This window comes from Lithobates pipiens, unplaced genomic scaffold, assembly GCF_037356315.1.
Source record: "Lithobates pipiens isolate NorthernLeopardFrog02 unplaced genomic scaffold, aLitPip1_a1.2 Scaffold_25, whole genome shotgun sequence".
In the NCBI taxonomy this organism is placed as follows: domain Eukaryota; kingdom Metazoa; phylum Chordata; class Amphibia; order Anura; family Ranidae; genus Lithobates; species Lithobates pipiens.
Window position 1 is genome coordinate 183809489 of NW_027507787.1, and position 21200 is coordinate 183830688.

The window sequence follows — 21200 nt, forward strand, 5'->3', positions numbered from 1 at the left end:
TAGCTTGCTGCAAATCCAGCATTTCTCAAAACCAGATTTTTGAGCATAGCTATATTTGAATTTTAGTAGTAACATCTTGTTAGTCAGTCCCTTAGGTGACTCATTAACGGGTACAATACTTCTACTATGTCTTTGGCCGGGGGTATTATTCATCTTAGGTGGTCCACATATCCCTTTTAATAGACCTAAATCTTCTGGATGATATATACAGTTGGCTATAAACCATGTGGGCAGGAATACAAATAGTACCAGACTACCCCAAAGGCATACAGCCTTCCCTGACACTGATGGAGAAAGCATCTTTTTTTAAAGTTCTGATTATTTGTTATCTAAGAGTTCTGTTCTTCTTCTTCGTTTCTCATCCCGGCAGTTGTTGGCTCTGTTTTGTCCTTTTGAGGGGGTGTGGGATCTTCCAGGGAAATTTGTTCTATGCCTCTCTGAACTTCTTGTAGATCTTGTTCTTGGGAGTTGCTGCTCTCTGTCACTGCCAGGGGCTCTGGAGTCGAGGGAAGCTGGGGACACTTTTTAAGACGGCTGGCGTGGATCCAGGTGTTTCCTAGGTCTGTTAACACTGCGGTCCTGGATACCTTTTCCACCTTCCATGGTCCTGAGAAAGCCGGTCCGATACTCTTTCTTTGTGCTAATTGTTTGATCAGCACTTTATCCCCAGGGATGAAGGGATGCGTTGGTTCTGTGGGAAGAGGGAAAAAAGGTGACAGAAACTTATTCGTTCATTTCATGAAGCATACTTACCAGATTTTTCACGTACATTTCCTGTTGGGAATAAATGTCAATATCAGTGTCTTGGTCTAATGGGGGTAATTCTATGTTTGCGGGGATTCCCATGAGGACCTCAAAGGGTGATAGTTTTGTTCTTGCATGTGGATCTTCCCCTCTTTTGACCAAAGACCTTCAGGGTCTTTGGTCAATCCTTCCTTTGTCCAAAAATGGACATCATCTTCTGTGGCCATTGATTGCATCTGTGCTATGACAGTTTTAAAGTTAGGTGCTGCGAAGTGTTCCTTGAAAAACATTGTTGTGGGGGCAGGTGGGTTAGGGGAAAAGGCAGCAGCTCTTTTAGCTTCTCTGTCAGCAAGAGCATTCCCTTTTGAAACACGACTGCTGTCAGAGGAGTGTGCCTTTACTTTAATTATGGCTACCTTTTTTGGAAGAAGAATGGCTTGGAGGAGAGCACTAATCTGTGTGGAGTTGGCAATTATTTTGTTGTCTGCTGTTTTAAAACCGCTATTGGCCCATATCACACCAAAATCATGCACCACTCCAAAAGCATATCTACTGTCTGTGTAGACGTTCACCTCTTTACCGGTGAATAGAATGCAGGCCCTAGTGAGGGCTTCTAACTCTGCTACCTGGGCTGAAGAAGGAGGTAATGATTTTGCCTCCAGTACGATGTCTGGTAGTTGAACAACTGCATAACCGGTTAAAAAGGTGGAGTCAGAGGGACGTGAGCAGCTACCGTCAACGAAAACATCCTCTGCACCTGAGATAGGGGTGTCAGTGAGATCCGGTCTGGGACTGGTAATAGCAGCAACCTTTTCCGAACAGTCATGTATAATGTCTGGGTCATGTGGTAAACGCAACATGGAATGCAAAAGGCGCACAGCGGGGTTGCTGGCAGGCACATATTTGAGTGTGAGGTTATCAGTGTTCATCAGTGTTATCTCATAACCACTAAGTCTTTGCGAGGTCATATGTTGGGTATTCATGTTCTGAATAAGATGCGTGACTGAATGAGTGGTATAGAGAGTCAATGGGTGACCTAGCACTAATTTGTTTGCATCTTGTACAGCCATTGCACAGGCAGCAAGATTTTGGAGACAGAATGGCATTCCCTGTACTTGGATGGGGAGTTTTTTTTTTTTAGATAGGTAGGAGACAGGGCGGTAGCCTGTTCCATGCTGTTGTGTCAAAACCGCGGCAAAAGAGGTCCCCAAGACTACACAGTATAGTTGAAAAGCTTTACCATAGTCTACCAACCCTAGGGCGGGAGCATTTGACAGACTGTTTAATAGAGCTTGAAAAGCTTGTAGTCTGTCTTCAGTCCAATCTATTAATTTAGGGGCTGTCGAGCCAGTAGCCTCTCTTAGGATACTATCACAATGAGAACAGTCAGGGATCCATTGGCGGCAATATACAATTGCACCCAAAAATGAGAGTAGGGCGGCCTTGTCTTTTGGGGGACTGAGAGCTCGAAGGGCTGCGGCACGTTTGGGGGACACTAGCCTTGTCCCTTCCTTTAGAATGCACCCTAGGTATTCTACCTGTGGCTGGCACCATTGTATTTTCTTCCTTGAGGCTAGATGCCCGGCGTGAGCTAGGTGTTGTAACAGTGATGTTGAATCGACCGCACAATCTTCAGCAGTTCGACTGCACAGGAGCAAGTCGTCCACATACTGTATCAGTACCGACCCTCGCTCAGATGTCCAAGACTTGACAGTCTCGTTGAGTACCATAGAGAAGGCGGCTGGACTGTCTACATACCCTTGCCAGGTTAGTTGGCCCCCGGCCCAGGAGAAAGCAAACATAGGTTGGGCTTCCTCTGCAATGGGAATGCTAAAGAAAGCATTCGCTAAATCAATTACTGTGTAGCATAGAGAGTCTGCCGGTATGCATGAGAAAATAAAAGTGATGTCTGAGACTAGGGGTGGGAGGGGAATCACTTGTTTGTTTACTGCTCTGAGGTCTTGGACGAGTCTCCACTCGCCACTGGCCTTCTTTACAGGGTAAATGGGTGTGTTCCAGGGACTGATGATTGGTCTCAGGATACCTTTTGATATGTAATCATTAATTTGAGGGGAGATGCCTTGGACTTTCTCTGGGGGTAGGGGATACTGTTTTTGATATTGTATCCCTGCATCTGATCGCATTTGGGGTGCATATGGTGTGCAATTAATAAAGCCCACACTACCTTTGTTTTCTGCCCAAATTGTGTGATGGTCAAGGGAGGAAGGTATCATTAGAAAGAAATTCCTGTGTGCATGTCTTTTTGGGAACCCTCTGTGTGCATGTCGCTTAGGGCCATGTAAGTCACATAATGGTGAACTAGCGGTAAGGGAACCTTCTTTATTAAACTTAATGGTAATACACAGTTGTGCCAAGAGGTCCCGTCCCATAAGGGGCACAGGGCATGAGGACAAGATGGCAAAAGTTTGGGTACATAATTTCTGTCCTTCTGAAGTGGCTACAGTCAGTGGTGGAGTGATGGGATGGGTGACAGGTGTCCCATTAATACCAACAGAGTTTCCCTCGGTGCATTATTTGTGGCTGTGTAGGATATTGGGGTAGTGGTTGACGAGGGTTCTGGTATGGCAGATAACGGGGATACTGTGGGCGGGTCTGGGGGTTAAATCCCCTGCCTCTGCCTCTCGCTCTAATCTGTCCAGTCCTATAAGGGCACTGGGATTTCCAATGTCCTTGCTGTCCACAATTGCCTATATTTTCCAAGGCATTTGTTCCATGCACAGAAACAATCCTTCATGTATTGTGGGTCAGCCCCTTTGCAGGGAGAATAAGAATGCTTATGTACCTGACAAATTTTACTGACTTCTTGCCAGTCTTCCTCTGAACAAGGACCTTGGGGTCCTGGGTCATGGATTCCCAATTGGTGACACCTTTCTCGGACTTGTGTCCAAAATGGTTCTACCTGGGGGCCAGGGATCATATTACTGACAAATTCATAGGGTGATGGGGTGGCCATGGCTTGGGTTGCTGCAGAATTCCCCATCTAGTAGTCTGGGCAGTGTGTGTCTAGTGGCAGGACACAGGTGATAACACCCGGTTTGTCCAACAATCCGGTCTCTGGTCTGGGAGTAGGATCCCTGATCTTTTTTGGGGCAGATGGACTTATATAAAACTATGAAGATTTACCCTTAATATACGATGAAGGGTAAATCTTTCCTGGTGGCGGGATATACCCCTCTTACACCAAGTCTGCAAGAGAACCCCCCTGGTCTGGTGGTCAGTAAAATCCACTTGTCATCTATTCTTAGGAAGAGTAGACCTAACGTGCAATGGGGGCAGGCGGATACTATGTCACTACAAGAGGGCTCCTCATATTCTGCACTTATTTAAACAACAACAATTATTTTCCTTATACTCTATATTAAAACTTATACTCTATATACTTACACGTGTACCTAGAGAGAAACAGACATATTCTTAATATACTTTAAGACATGAAATAACCGTATTGCAATACATTTATCAATTTATAGTGCACTTTTTTTAAAAAAAAAAAAATTTTTTTTCAAATGGGCGTCCACTCCACCAATCCCTTTGTCACGGGCGTAATCTACTACTTCCCGTGTTAAAAATACTATCACCAATAGTTTTAAGTCAGACCAACCTAGTCGGACTCCCCTAAACCTATAAATTCCTTGCGAGCCCTTTTCACCTCCCGAGTGACCAGCCTAGTCCATCGCGAAGGCACAGTTACTTCTTTTAATTTTAAACTAAGTTCGTAGCGGCCGCCCGGACAGAGTAAGTGTTTACACCATTCACCAATCAGGTAAAAAAGAGTAAAGTGACTTACCTGTCGCAAGACGAGACGAACCCCACTTTGCTGGTACCAAAACTGTTAGGTTGCTCGTCTTCTGTAAGTAACCCCTGGTAGCCTAGGCTAGGATTGAAGGGCGGAGGTCCCTTTCACCGGTGGACAAAACATTACACATACACGCTATTGTACGTGAATAATGAATGTGCCTATTGAAGCACACACAACAATTTTATTTAGTTTGAACAGAAGGACAGCCCTGTGGTTTAACCAATCAGGTAATTCATACATACATCGACATTTTTCTTAAACTCATGACATTATCTAAGTCAAAGGTGAAATACAGTCTTCTGATAGTTATTTCGTCATTTCAACATCTGCTGACTGACCATATTCTTGCGTAACCAGTCCTATCTTAGCTTTGTACCTCTTACCGCAGACAGATGCATCCTAATATGTCAACATCTTGCATCTTAATTCTGAACTTAGTGAAATGCACGCCTAAGCATATTATCTTAGACCTTTAACCTAGTACCGTATATCTTTTGGCAACCTTAATAAGTATTCCCTTATAGTTATATGAGGGTACAATGGGGCATTCCCAGCAAAGCCTTTGTCAGTGTCCAAACATTTGAAGATAGCAGCATATCACACATGGTCTATGAATACAAGGCCTGCACTGTATTCCAAGATCTGGAGTTCACAGGCATGTAAAAAATTCACAGTCCAGTCATGTGACATAATGATACCCCCTTGGGAGGTGGGTCCATGATTCCCTGCACTCCATAGCATGTCCTCAATTGGGGGGTTTAGATCAATATTTCTCAACTCCAGTCCTCAAGTACCCCCAACAAGTCATGTTTTCAGGACTTCCATTATTTACACAGGTGATTTTATCAGTTTCACTGCCTTATGCCCCGTACACACGATTGGACTTTATAACGAACGGACTTGGCCACACACGGACAATCCGAAAGTCCAGCGATTTCTAACACGATGACGTACAGCTCAAGGAAGTTCAATAGTCAGTAGCCAATAGCTTCCTTCTCGTAAGTGCTTCAGAGCACGCGTCATTCTTAGTCCGCTGAAAGCCAAGTCTGGCGGACAAATTTTGAGTCAAAACTACTTTCTAAGTCCGCCGGACTCTATGATGAAAAAGTCCGCTGGAGCCCACACACGATCGAATTGTCCGGCGTACTGTGGTTCGGCAGACTAAGTCCTCCGGACAATTCGATCATGTGTATGTGGCATTAGTGATTACCACAGCTATTTCATCTGAGTGAAATCCTGAAAAAATGACCTTGTGGGGGTACTTGAGGACTGGAGTTGGGAAACATTGGTTTAGGTGATGCTGAGCATCATTTAACTTGAAAGTTAGACTGAAGACATCCTGGGGCAAAAAACATTTAAAGTGGGGAGCAGCACTGGAGCAGACATGTGTATTGCAGTCTAAACTGTTTTGTTTTTTTACTCCTAGGCATAGGTGACTTTTTAAAAACATTTCTAATGAAGCTGGAGTTGAGCTTTAGAGCATTTAACAGACAGCCAAGTAACAAGAATGTTCAGGAGGCCAGTAATGGCAGCACTACATATTTACTTGAAAGCATTGATGATTTTTTTTTTTTTTACACCTTTTTCACATGTGGCTATGCCCTAGCTGTTTCCTGTCTCTTCTAAAAGCATGCTGTGGAACACATGTTAGGAACTTGCTGTAGCCACATGTGGAACAAAAGTATTGTTCTTGAGACACAAAAAGCCCTACTTCCAAAAATTTACCCCAGCAATGCAAATCTTAAATACTTGTTTAGTCTGGGGACAGGACTTTTATTAGCCCAATTCTCTGCTCTGCCAGTAGATGGCGCTCCCCTAGGCTCTGGCTGTGAGCTGTCCCCCTGTGTCCTTAGTTAAACCTTTAAAGTCATTGTCATTGTTGGCATATCTAAGCCCTTGTACAAACGGTCGGAAATTCCGATGGAAAATGTCCGATCGGACCGCGTTGTCGGATAATCCGACCATGTGTGGGCTCCATCAGAATGTCCGACCAACAAAGTTTGAGAGCTGGATATAACATTTTCATGATTCAATCGGACTTTGTCCAATCGTTTGTAGAGAATTCCGATTGGACAAAGTGCCACGCATGCTCAGATTAAATTACAAGACCAAAGCTATTGGCTACTAGCCTGAACGTAGTCCCGTTGTAACGTACAAACATCATCACGTTCCGAACGATCGGATTTCCTGACAACTTTGTCCGACCGTGTGAATGCAACACCGGTTTTGGTCAAAATCCGTCGGAAAAAATCCATCGGTTTTGTTGTCGGAATGTCCGACCGTGTGTACAAGGGCTTACACTTTCTCAGCAAAGGTTAAGATTTACATATTATTGCACCATGGGATTCTGGCCTCCTGAAGCACTCATGAAGATAACTAATGGTGCATGCAGGTATCTTTATTTCATTCAGGATTTAAGAACTTTATATGTTTTAATGTAAACCTTCTATAGCTATAAACATATTCAGTAATGTATTGCAGAGTGCAGCGAGTTCGTGCAAAGTGCAGTAATCCATATCAGCCAGGCAGAAACTTAATAGGTCTTTCTTGGGAAATTCAAGTCTGGTTCCTCAGTGTTACTGCTGCAGCGTGAGAGAATTGCTTTAAATGCTGTCTTTTATATCTGTTTGGTTGTTTTATTAATGCAGATCTTTAAATAATGTGTGGTACACAACATACATATTCTTGAAAGAGTTATTGATTCCAGAAATAACTCCCACCATGTATGGCATGCATGAGCATCTTTTATTATAATTACTATTATAAAACATACATGTTCTGCTTCAGTCCAGCATTTCTAGGCATCTGGTACCATTTGCTATGTTTTTTTTTTCCTTTTTTTTTGCAATTAAAAGCTAGTTGAGAACAGTTGAAATTGCAGAAGACTGTTGTGTGCGTGTGTGTGGCCAGCATCAGAGGAGCTTGTTTTCATTGACTCTGTTGGTTGTGTTGGTTATAATTATCATTATTATTGTTGATATTAACTCTTAAAGATGAAGTTCTACATTCTACCCGATTCAGAAGTAGAAAAATAATGTTGTTTATGATGCATCTTCCATGCCTGGGTAAACAGGCAACACTTTTTAGGTTTTCGTTGAGCATAGCATCTGTTGCTATGTAGAGAGTCCAGATGAAGTGGGTGGTCTGAGGTATCCAGTATTCCTTACATGTGAGCAGCATGAAAACACCATAAAGACCTTTCCTGTACATTTACCAAAGTTGGGCATAAATGGACAGTATTTGTTTAACAGTTTCGATCTGAACATGAGCTTTAATCAGTCCATTTATATTACCAAGAGATATCTATGTAACATGAAAACAGTGTTTTGGTTCACTTCCAGCGCATTCTGTCTAAAAATACATAAAGGTAAATAAACAGAGAATCCAGTGAGGAACATGTGTATAGCACTAGTTCAAGGTTTGATTGTTCTGTGTTAGCAGCAAATTTTCGTACAACCCAGTTTTGTTTATAGATGATGGATGGGACAGAAGTATTGTTCATGTGAAGTAAAGCTGTTGCATTCATGTTGCATGTTGTGCTGTATTTATATGTGAAAAAATTCAATAGGGAATAAAAGTGAATCTGTCGCTGAGCTAAGAACCCCACTTTAAAAGGAAGCAGTTTTTCACAGAACAGTGAACTCTTACCACTAGTATGCAGTCAGTTCTAGCTTTTTTTTTTTTTTTTTTTTTTTGCATCCTTATCGATATATTTCTTCCTGTTTTTCTCCTGTGGAGATCTACAATCAACTGTCGGGCTGGGCGACGGGCTGGATATTTAGATCCAGTGGTCCAGCCATGGAGCGCGTGCAGACCATCAGCTACGCCCTAGGTCAGCCGCTACATAGCCCCACTGATCAGAGGCTGGCCAGTGTGTTAAACGCCCTCGCAGGGTCGCACACGACTGGGCGCCTGGTCCGAGTTGCAGTGTTCCCCTGGCCGACAGCTCCCCCACTTCGGTGGCAAGGGGTTCTGTCTGGAGCTGTACCTGCATGCGTGGATCGCTGAGTACTGTCCCCTTCTCCCCCTGGCGCATTGTGGGGCGGACGCAGGTACCCCCTGGGATGGTCAGACCTGTGGATTTTCCTCCTCCCACATGAGCTTCCCAGTGAGTTGCCGGTTTCTCCCCCTTCCACCCTGTTCCTTCCCCCTCTTTTAGGGCTGCTGGGGTGCGGTTAGGTCACTGATGGGTGTGTTGTCTCCCCCGTGGGGGCTAGCTCTGGGAATGTTTTTGCATCCACATACCTGGTTGTCCCCCTTTTTCTGTTTGGTGTGGTGGGCCCTTGCTCTCGCAGGGATTAGATGGTTTCCGGTGGAGGAATCCCCGGCTTTTAAAGACCCAGCTGACAGAAAAGTGGAGTCTGTGACCCGCAACATGTTTACTATTGCCGGTTCAGTGCTGAGGCCGATCCTGGCCACTGCCTTGGTGTTCCAAACACTAACTGAGTGGGCAAAACTTTTACGCCACTGTCTGGGTAGTGAGCAGGTTCCCCCTGCTTATGTTGAGCTAGCGGACCACTTGGTCCAGGGGCTGCAATTTGTGTGCGATGCATCTCTGGATATGGCTCCTTTGCTTTCACAGCTCCCTGTTTTGGCTTTGGTGCTTGGGCGCATTTTCTGGCTTAAGTGTTGGTCTATGGGACCAAACCTACAAAAATGCCCTCACCAATTTGACTTTTCAAGGCAAAAGCCTGTTTTGGGCTACCCTGGATCACATCATTAAGATTCTCAAGGACGGACCAAGATCTCCAAGTGGATCAGACAGACGATGATTCAGGCCTATTCTATTAAGGGTCAGGTGCCTCCTTTCCCTGTGACTGCACACTCTACTCGGGCGCCTTGTGCTTCTTGGGCCTTCCGTCATCAGGCATCAGTGTCACAAATTTGCAAGGTGGCCACGTAGTCGGTGCACACTTTCACTAAGTTTTTTAAAGTGGAAGTTTTTGGCATCTGCTGATGCTTCCATTGGCCACAAGGTTTTGCAGGCTAATGTTTAGATGGTCTAATCCCTCTTTGGGGGTGTGTTTTTTCAGGTGGGGCTCCTGTTCTTGTTGAGCTCCTGTGTTTAGCCTTGGGTTTTTGTCTCACCCCTCATTTCCTTTATTGGCAGTGCTTGGGGACGTCCCTATAGTTCTGAGTATGGAGCATCATGTCTGTCAATGAACAAAAGAGAAAATAGGATATTTGTTACTTACCGTAAAATTCCTTTTGTTCATTGACGGACATAACACCCACCCCTGTATGGAATTTTTGTAATACTTCTAATGATGCTTACTACTAAACTCGAGGCCTATAGCTGAGGGGGGGATTTAACCTCCCTGGCAGGATGATTATTTCAGATTTGAGGTGCTGAAAGCCGTACCATTATTTTGCATGGAAATTTGGCGTTTTATATTGTAGGCCTGTAATTCTTAGAAATAACTCACTTAAATCTCTCCAAACAAGAGTCTTGTAGACATTCCGGGTATGAACACATAATCATAAATATAATAAATAACTATAAATAATTATAACAAATAATAATATAATAAAAATAAAAATTATTCAATAATGTAATCAAATCAAAAACACAGAAATTTGCTAATTTGCAGAATTGTCGCTGTCATTACTTTTAGTGTTTGATGATGAATTTCCCCACAAATCACTATTGCTTAATTCTGCAAGTGATTCTAATTTATTATTGCTGTTTTCTAGCTGGTCTAAAAGCACTTTTGACGTAAACTGACATTTTTTGGTTGCTATGGACAATCTCCAGTTTCTTGGCAGAAAGAAAAGTATTTATAATATAAAACTGCATGCAGGACACTGGACAAACCACTAGGGACAAAGGGGATGTGTAATTATTTGATACAGTACTGTAATCTGTAAGAGTACAGTATACTGTATCTGTACTGGGTTTTTCTTTTTGAATTTGGCGCCGAACTCCGTCCCCGTGCGTCGCAGCACTCGCAGGGAAGCTCGGCATTGTGACAGATCGAGCGAGACACGGCGGCTCACAGACCACAGCAGGGAGACATTGCAGGATTCGGGGACAAGGTAAGTAAAGGTAAGTAACCCCTACATGGATCCTGCAATCCTGAATCTGGCTCGGGGTTACCGCATTTGGTACCGAAATCTCACCCCAAGCCAGGCTTGGGAATACCGCCAGGGAGGCTACACCAGCTAGGACCGTCCACAGGCGTAGCCAAGTTTGATTTTTCTGCCTAGTGTCCTACTCCTGTAGGGGCCAGTATAACTCTATGGTTCTGAATATGGAGCACTGTGTCTGTCAATGAACTCAGAGAAAGGGATTTCACGGTAAGTAACAAACATCCTGTTTTTCCAAGAATTGAACATGAGTTTGCAAGTAGGACAGTTTTTCTTTAGAACACTGGTTCTTCTGATTTAAGATGTCTGAAGGAATTACTGTGTTACACAGAACATCTAGTGATGATCTCTTTTTCTATTTTTTCACTAGATCTGGAGACAATACAGGAAATTTTATGTTATGCTAAATGTGACAAAACTTGTTTATTATATTCATATTTGTTGGAGAATGGAGTTTGTGTGGCTGTCCACAACTTGCCCACTGTCATTTAGCCACACAGAGGATGATGGATCTAATAGTAACTTGATACAGTAACCATTATTAGTGTGTGCATCTAGTTATGCTAATCATTGTTATTTTTCTGCTACGTGATTGGACAGTCTGGTCGGTGTGCTCAAACAACCAGATCATGGAGATGTTACAGTGCAAGTTTTGTATGTCCAGTCTTTATTTGTTTGCCAAAGCTGATAGCATGTTGTTGGTTTTTAAAATATATGGTGGTTGTATTTCTGCTGCAAATAATAAAATTAAATTTTTTTAAGAGATACATATATTCATTACCGAGATAATGTCATGACTCTGTGGAGAAAAAAAGAACTACATAACTTATTTGAGATTTTTTTCAGTGGTGCACCACAAGTGTTAGCATGCTCATCTTTTTCACTGGTTATCTCAGAGCAAATCTTACATTTGTAAATCCAAGAAATAGCTAACATCTGGTACATATAGGCGGTTACATTCATCAAGCTGTACCTTTTTGCTTATAATGTTTAATTTGGCAGTAAAACAGATGAGAAATTAGTAAGTTGAATGTAGTGAATCTGACCCGAAATGGCTTCTGCCCTAGTTTGAACTTGGACATTCTACATCAATAGTGTTGATTTACTAAGCGAGTATGTTAATTTTGCAAATTGAAATTTTCACCTACCTCAAATGCTTTTCCTTAGTTTTCATTAACAAAGGGCCGTTGTTGTTCCAGAGTACACAAGAAATGTGAATTCTTCAGATTCAAAATGTTTAGCATTTTATACATACAGGATAATGATAAATAAAAATACCCCAAAACAGACAACATCCAAAAAAGAGGAAAATGTTGAGGTTAATAACTCTAAAAAAGCTTTGTTAATACCTTTAAAGTGGTTCTAAGGCTGCATTCACACCTAAGCATTTTCAGCTTGTAAAACGCTCATCACAAAAGTTCAAAACGCCCAACGAGCAAAATCCGATTTATTTAAATGGCCCCGTTAACATCTGAGCCTTCTGTCACCTGAAGCCTAAAGCTCAGAAAAGTACACAAGCTTCTTTTTGGGCAATTACAGATGTTTTTCTGCTTTTTACATTGGTGACTTTTTAAACTGTACAAAATTGCGGCAAAAAAACGTGGTAAAAATTTTGGTAAAATCGCGGTAAAACACCGACTTTTGCCTGAAAACGATACACTCAGGTGTGAATGCATCCTAAAGGTTGAAAGTTTTTTTTTACCTTAATGCATTCGCTGCATTATGGTAAAAAACCTTCTGTATGCAGCTCCCCCTCCACCCCCCTTATACTTACCTGAGCCTGATCTCAATTCAGCACTGTGCACAAAAACAGCGGTCTCTAGTATCTCTCTCCCTTTTCATAGGCTCAGAGACAGGAGCAGGAGCCATTGGTTTCTGCTATTGTCAATCACATCAGAGAGCAGGGGGCGAGGCCAAGTGTATCAATGCATACATAGGAGTTGATTTACTAAAGGCAAGTGCAGCTGCTCCAGAGCTTTGTAAATGAGCAAAAGCGCTGTTGAATTCCAACATCCAACCATGTGCAAGCAAAAATGCTGTTTTTAAAATTTTCCTTGCAAGTGATTGGGTATTCTTTGCAAAGTGGATCTTTCCCTTATTTACTAAGCTCTGGAGCAAGTGCACTTGCACAGTGCAACTGCACTTTTTAACCACTTCAATACAGGGCACTTTCGCCCCCTTCCTTCCCAGCCCAATTTTCAGCTTTCAGCGCTCTAGCGCTTTCAGTGACAATTGCGCAGTCATGCTACACTGTACACAAATTAAATTTTTATCATTTTGTTTGCACAAATAGAGCTTTATTTTGGTGGTATTTATTCACGACTCCGTTTTTAATTTTTTGCGATATAAGCGCAAAAAAGCGGAAATTTGGAAAAAAAAAACAATATTTTCTTTTTTCTATTTAAAAAAAAAAATCCAATAAAATCTAATTTTGTTATAAATTTAAGCCAAAATGTATTCTGCTACATGTTTTTGGTAAAAAAAATTCCGTTAAGTGTATAATAATTGGTTTGTGTGATCACGGACATATGTACGCAAATGATCATGTACATATGTGTGCAGGTGATCACGTACATATGTGTGCAGATAATCATTGGGACATGTGATTTTAGTGGGACATATGTGGAGGACATGTGTTTTTATTATTAGGGACATGCGTTTTTATTATTTGGGGACATGTATGTTTTGGGGACATGTGTGGGGACATTTTGTTTATACTGTGTGGTGTGTTTACTGTGTGGTGATTTGTGTGTACACTAGACTGATGATCAGTGAGTAAAAAGCTGTAAAAAACAGCTCATACTCACTGATCATCAGCCGGCTGCAGCGATCCGCTCTCCTCTCCTCAGCGATGACTTCTGTGTGAGGAGAGGAGGAGCCAATTGCCTAGCAACTGGCTGTTTGTTTACATCACATGACGGCCGTGATTGGACACGGCCGTCATGTGATCAGGAGGGCCAATCACAGAGCCCTCCTGCCGATCTGAGATGCGCCGTGTCCGGGTGACACGGGCGCATCGGGATCGCGCCGCTGCGCGGGCACGCGCGCGCGCGATCCCGCTACTTCTGATGGACATTCCTGAACGTCCTATCAGGAGTAGACGGCTCCCACCCGGCCGTATATGTGCATTGGCCGGGTGGGAAGTGGTTAAAGTCCACAGTCTATTTTCCTTTAGTAAATCAACCCCACAGAGTGTGACTAGGGATCAAGCGCTCATGAGTGCCCCCATAGCAGATGGTTTGCTATAGGGACACTTGCTGGGTGGGCGTAGCCAAGAGCACCATTGGGGGGACCCCAGAAGAAGAGGATCGGGTAACTATAACATGTTTGTTATTTAACCCCTTTTTTTTTTTTTTTTTTTAACAGGTAAGTTTTTATTTATCACCATTAAATGAATTAAACAAACATTAGTACAATACAACAGTGCATCGTACAACACAACATAACACAGTGTTCAGTATCCAGTCGGTTAATCAAACTTACAGATCAGCTGATAAGGGTCAAAAGGTAGAGGAGAGGAAACATGGTAAAAGGAAAAAGGAAGGAGAGGAAGAAGTGGGGGGGGGGGGGGGGGGAAAGAAATCAGAGGCCAAGCCTCCAGATACAGCTCATAGGAATAGACAAACCACATCAATTCTGCATTTCACTCGTAGCATTCAGTAGTGATCAAGTAAATACAAGAGAACATCCCAGATCCTACAACCACCCATCCCACGGTTGACCCATCTACACTCCCACCCAAGATCCCCAAATCTTGTCAAATTTAGACGGGCACTTCCGACTCATGTAAGTCAACTCATATAGTGGAAGAGCGGAGTCAATCAACCCTTTCCATTGAGAAATCCCAGGGGGGTCCGCCTTCTTCCAGTTAAGAAGAATAGTCTTCCTGGCATAAAATGCCGCATAAAATACAAACAGTTGTCTATGCGTACCCACCACCACTCCATCACACACCCCCAACAGCAGGACCACAGGGTCCATCCCCACCGAGAGGCCCCCCACCGAATTCAGAACCCCCACCACCTCCCTCCAGAAGGTCTGAATAACTGAACATTCCCACACTACATGCATAAATGTCCCAACCTCCACACCACATTTCGGACATCTATCGGAGCTTAGTGGGTATATTCTCGAAAGTCTCTGTGGAGTGTAGTAAGCCCTATGTAGAAACTTCAGCTGAATGAATCTATCGCGCGCAGAGATCATCCGGGGGATATAATTCTGGATGCCTTCCTGCCAGTCCTCCTCATTCAGTGATGGAAGATCAGACCTCCATTTGCGAAAAAGCGCAGACTCTGCTACGGGTTCCGAAGCGGAGAGCCGGAGGTACAAGGAGGAGAGGACACGATCAGCATATTTGGAGATGAGGAACTTTTCAATCTGGTGCGAGCAGACCGAGATTGGGGCAGGGAATTGGGCCCGCGCCGCATGGCGCAGCTGCAGGTATCGAAAAAACATCTTATTCGGCAACCCGAAATCCCTCTTAAGGGTATCAAAATTTAGGAGGACCCCCCTAGGCATAATCTGCTGTATGGTTGTGATGCCATATTTGGCCCACAGGGCAGGATCCGGGATAGAGTTGAAATGGCGCAGCTGCGGGTTGCCCCACAACGGCGTATGGGGTGAGACCTCCAGAGGATCGTTAAGTTTCCTCGACACCTGCATCCACACACGCACCGTCGTCGCCATATTCGACGTGACCGTAGGGTGAGCTTTAGGGCCCCTAAATACCAAATTACTAAGCGCAGCATAAGACCCCAGAATGGCCGCCTCTAGGTTAACCGACGGATTGGACCTCGATTGCACAAACCACCACCTCACTGTCACCAGCACCGCCGCCCAGTAGTATTGTTTCAGGCATGGCAAGGCCAGTCCCCCAGCCGAAAGAGGCAGCTGAAGGGCCCGCCTCCCCACCCTGGGCACCGCTCCAGCCCAAATAAACGTGTTGATCACCCGATCCGCCCTGAGGAAGAAGGAATTCGGGATCGGGGTAGGGGTGTTTCGAAAGACATACAAAAACTTTGGCAAAAAGGTCATCTTCAAGAGGTTGATTCTACCCACCGGTGATAAGGGCAAAGATTTCCACACTTGGCACCTGACAGTCAGGTCGTCTAAGATAGGGTACACGTTGTCAACTAGGTATTGCTTGGGATCTCCTCTCACTAGAATTCCCAAGTAACGGAACCCCTGCACAAATTTCAGTGGCGTTGGCGTGACTTCATCACGGGGGTCTTGAGAGAGTGAGAACAACAAGGATTTATCCCAGTTAATCCTAACTCCCGAGAAGGAAGCAAATTCCTCCATGATAGACAGGGCCCTCTGTAAGGAGGCAGATGCATCAGGTAGGTAAAGCAGTGCGTCGTCCGCATAAAGCGAAATTTTCTCGCTAAGGGGGCCCACCCGCAGCCCCACAAACTCCTCCGACGCCCTTAAAAGTATGGCCAGGGGCTCTACTTCCAGCGCAAAGAGGCCAGGGGACAGAGGGCACCCCTGCCTCGTGCCTCTACCCAACGCAAACTCCTCTGACACCGCACCATTGGTGCGAATTCTGGCCACGGGGTGGTTATAAAGCAGCCGAATCCAGGAGATAAATTTGGGGCCAAAGTGAAAGCGCTCTAAAACTCCCCAGAGAAATTGCCATTCAACAGAGTCGAACGCTTTTTCCGCGTCAAGCGACGCCACTACTCCTTGTCCCTGACCCACCTTAGCCCTAGAAATGTGGGTATAGAGGCGTCTAATGTTAATGTCAGTGCCCTTGCCCGGCATAAAGCCCGTTTGATCACCATGAACCAGGGTCAAGATAACGGAGTTAAGCCGATTTGCCAAAATCTTTGTCACTATTTTTGCGTCAACATTAAGCAGAGAAATTGGGCGATAGGAGGAGCAATACTCAGGGTCCTTATTTGGTTTAGGGATAACGACTATCACCGCCTCGGACATAGTGGGCGGCAGACTCCCCTCTGCTAGCATAGTACGGAGTAGGGCGTGAAAGCGCGGCGCAAGTGTGTCAGCGTGCATTTTATAGAACTCTGCCGGTAGGCCATCTGGGCCCGGAGTTTTCGAACCCTTGAGGGAGGCAATAGCCGCCTGAACCTCTTCAAGAGAGATCGGGGCCTCCAGGCGGGTACGGTCACCATCAGAGAGCTGCGGAAAGTCCACCTGGTCTAAAAAGTGACCAAGGGCTGCCAGAGTAAAAACCTCCCTAGGAGCATAAAGGGCCTTGTAATATTGTACAAATCGAGCGTTAATTTGAGAAGGGTCTGAGATCACCTCATCGTGTTCCCCTCTGATCCTGGCGATATGCGCCACAGAAGCCCTCTCCCTAGCCAACCAGGCCAAGAGTCTACCCGTTTTTTCCCCCTGTTCAAAAATGCGTTGTGATTGGGCCAACAAGATCTTTCTACTACCCTCTGTCCTGAGCAAAGCGATCTCCCTGTGTACCGACTGCAAGGCAGTATAGGAGGCTCCGCCACCCCCCAGCGTGTAAGCTCTCTCAAGCTCCTGCGCCTTCTTCTCCGCCTCCGCCAGTGCCAACCTAGAATGCTTCCGGGCCTTGGAAATGGCAGACTGATATTGACCTCTGGCGTAGGCCTTAAAAGCGTTGTTATTTAACCCCTTAACGCCCATTGCCCCTTTAAGGATTTTAGAATGCCGGAAGGTGGGGTGGGACTTTTGGTCATGTGATCGCCGTTATTGGCTGTCACGACGGTCACATGATCTGAAAACTCCCTAATCGCATGCAGCGATCGGGAGGTTTCCATTAGTCGCAAGTCATTCTGCCAAAACAGTGCACCGTTTGTGCTCTAAGCACAGCTCTATTGGTGCTGTTGCCACCTAGATGCTGCTTGTTTGGGTGCGCGAATGGCGCTAACAGGTTAAAAAATAAAAGAACCTTTACAATCACTTTAAAAGTCAAAAGGGCAATATCTGAAGGAAAGAAATGGCAAAGTTGGCATTTAAAGATTTGTAAATAGGTCACCCTAAATGTATTTTTTACCTGTTATTGTGGATTATCTATGTTGCAACAGTATGCATTCATTTCGTTGACTAAGATATTTGGAATGATCTTTTACAGATGCAGGTTTTGGATAAGTTTCCCAGTGAAGCCGGACAGAAAGATCCAAAGCAAAGAATTATTCCCTTTCTTCCAGGTAATATTATTTTAGTATTCCAATTTTTTAGTACTGCGATTTTTGAATACGGTTGAATAAAAATTCTATGTAAATGAAAAATCTTTACAAAACTCTGAAAGGAGCCAACATTTGCTGTATCTTTAGTCCGTTGGGAGGCTTATGTGTCTCTGCAGGGAGTACTGTACTCCTAATGCATATGAATTACTGTCTTTGTGCCGCTGACAGCTACAGTGACATTTCCCAAAGTAAAATTACATAGGAACAACTCTGAAATTAAAGTAGAAGACCAAGCTATTCCTAAAGAAACTTTAACCTGCTTCACTTTCTTTTAACTCTCCTTTGAAAGGTAGATGCTTATAATTGCCTAGTCTTAGGGCGCTCTGGTCTGGTCACATGATCTCACAGGCAACAGCTGCAACTCCTATGCGGTGATGTTACCAATGGGCTTTCTCTGGGTAATCTGTTTGTTGGCTGTCCCTCCTCTCACCTGAAACTATGACACTGCTACAGGCATGGCAGATTACATTCCCAAATAATTTTATATTGTATACTCTTACTTTTTTAGGCAATCATACACCTCTTTGTAGGGAGCTTACATGATGGTGTAAGTTAACTGTGTATGTTCGCAGTCCCAAATAATGCTATATGATATGTGCATACTTTTCTACACATTCATGTACCCTTTTGTAGGGATACTTACATGTGATAGTATAAGTTAAGTGTGTGTGTGTGTGTGTGTGTGTGTGTGTGTGTGTGTGTGTGTGTGTGTGTATATATATATATATATATATATATATGTGTGTGTGTGTACTATGTGTATGTAGAGGAGTTCCCTGGGTTACAAACAAAAGGGTCTGTAGGTTTGTTCTTAAGTTGAATCTATAAGTCGGAACAGGTACATTTTTTAAGTGTAGCTCTAGCCCAAAAAAATATTTTTAAGCTTTTTGGATAGCATAGGGAAGGATTAACACCCCTGTAACATTTGTTCTGCTGTCTGTGCCCCTGTTCATAAGATTTTACCTCACTTTCTGTCCCAGTGACAATTGGATTTTAAAAATTGTGGGCTGTTGTGGAAACAAGCCTTGGTGATAAAGCTTCAGTGGAGGTACCTTTTTTCTCATAATAACTCTTACAGGATTGAATTTCTCTTCCATGGGGTAGATTTCATCTCACTTCCTGTTGTCTCCTTCTGTTTTTAAGTAGGAGTCGGATGTTTGTAACTAGGGGGACCACCTGTATCTGCTTCTTGCAGATAGAAACAGCATTCATTGCATACATTCTCATTTGGCCTTATTTATTAAGATGTCTCATTTAAGAGCTGTTTATTTCGACATAGCAACCAATCAAATTCAAGCTTTTACTGAAAAGTTATGGTTGACCCAGGTCTCAATATCAAAAATTGGGGGGACTAATAAAGGCCTTATGTGAGTAGCTGACATGTTCATTGATTAAGGGAATCCTTTAAAGGTTCGTTTTACGGGATAAATTTCAAATGCTAACTACACAATTGTATCGTTATAAACAAATATTTCATTTTCTCAAATCTCTTGGATGCCAGGCAGATTTAATATCAATGACATCCCTAGAATACCTGTAAGAACCTTGATCAGATTCCCAGAAACATCTCTGCAATCTACGCCATACTTGATCCCCAAGAAATTAATTTACATGGACAAATGGGAATGGGATCTAGAAAGTGATGTTACATAGTTACATAGTTAAATAGTTAGTCAGGTTGAAAAAAGACACAAGTCCATCCAGTTCAACCAAAAAAAATATATATATATAATAAATATACCAGCCCATATACCCAATTCTATACCCACAGTTGATCCAGAGGAAGGCAAAAAAAAACAGCAGAGCATGATCCAATTTGCTAAAGCAGGGGAAAAAATTCCTTCCTGATCCCCCGAGAGGCAATCGGATTTTCCCTGGATCAACTTTACCTATAAATTTTAGTACCCAGTTATATTACGTACACTTAGGAAATAATCCAGGCCTTTCTTAAAGCAATCCACTGAGCTGGCCATAACCACCTCTGCAGGGAGTCTATTCCACATTTTCACAGCTCTTACTGTGAAGAAACCTTTCCGTATTTGGAGATAAAATCTCTTCTCCTCTAGACGTAAAGAGTGCCCCCTTGTCCTCTTTGTTGACTGTAAAGTGAATAACTCGACACCAAGTTCCCTATATGGACCCCTTATATATTTGTACATGTTGATCATATCCCCCCTTAATCTCCTCTTATCAGGAGTGAATAAATTCAGTTCCTCTAATCTTTCCTCATAGCTGAGTTGCTCCATGCCTCTTATCAGTTTGGTTGCCCTTCTCTGCACTTTCTCCAGTTCCCCGATATCCTTTTTGAGAACTGGTGCCCAAAACTGAACGGCATATTCCAGATGAGGTCTTACTAATGATTTGAACAGGGGCAAAATGATATCTCTCTCTCTGGAGTACATACCTCTCTTAATACAGGAAAGATGTGGACTTAGATGAATGGCACAAAATAATTATTTAACATAATCATACATAAATACCTCAATCTTTTAAGCTAATTATAAATTTTTGCCATGTTATATGGTTACAATGCATCTAGCTTCCTTTGTTCTGGGTGCCTCCACAAAATGCTTTCGAGGTTGTGGATAAGAAGATACAAATGGTGGATATGGCCAAAAACAAAAAGATTTTAGCCCCCAACAATTGCCTACTACTTTGAATGATACTGCAATTGATACTTTGAATGATAGAATGAAACATTTTGAAAAGATCTAGGACCCCTGGGCAAAATATAATTTGAGAATTATGTGAATAATTTAATGTGAGATCTTCCCCATCCCTACCCCTTTTGTTTCTCTTTTCCCCTCTCTACCGTTTTCCCTTTTTTACTCTTTTTTCATTTACCCATTTTTCTACCTGTTTCAGGACTCGTTTTTTAAATAAATCCCATAACAGGTCATAATGAATATGTGCATTTTGTAGAAACAATACAATAAAAGGATCTGTAGTGTTTCTGAACTTCCACAACTGAGGAGTAAATAGGATCTCCTTATTGGAGAGTCCCTTAGCTTTATTATTCTAGAATACCAAAGAGTTTCATTATACGGTAGGAACAGCAAAGAATTTTTTTTATAATTGTACCCTGTGCCTTATTTGCCAAGATATCCTCAGAAAATGTAATCTCTTTGTACTTCAAAAGTATCTTTGTACTTATATTTAAACATTTAATAAGACTACTGGAAAAAAAAGTGATAGTTGGGAAGTATGTTGATGGGAAAGGCACAGTAAGTGCCAGAGGGGTCTTGCCCCACTGGATTTTTTCTTCACTATAAGCTTTACTAAAGCACTTGTCTAAACTGAATACATTTAAAGTGTTACTAAAGTCAATAATAAAAAAAAAATTGAAATAACAAACATGT

General features: G+C 43.1%; 1 protein-coding gene across 3 annotated transcripts in view; it reads left to right on the top strand.

Annotated features, from left to right (window-relative positions):
- Window positions 1-21200, top strand: part of SH3PXD2A (SH3 and PX domains 2A) — a 472602-nt gene that overhangs the window by 138795 nt on the left and 312607 nt on the right. For all 3 annotated transcript variants that reach the window (XM_077455261.1, XM_077455259.1, XM_077455260.1), the window contains exon 3: window positions 17727-17802. In XM_077455261.1, the coding sequence (XP_077311387.1) occupies window positions 17727-17802 (76 nt within the window). The remainder of the gene's footprint in view (window positions 1-17726; window positions 17803-21200) is intronic.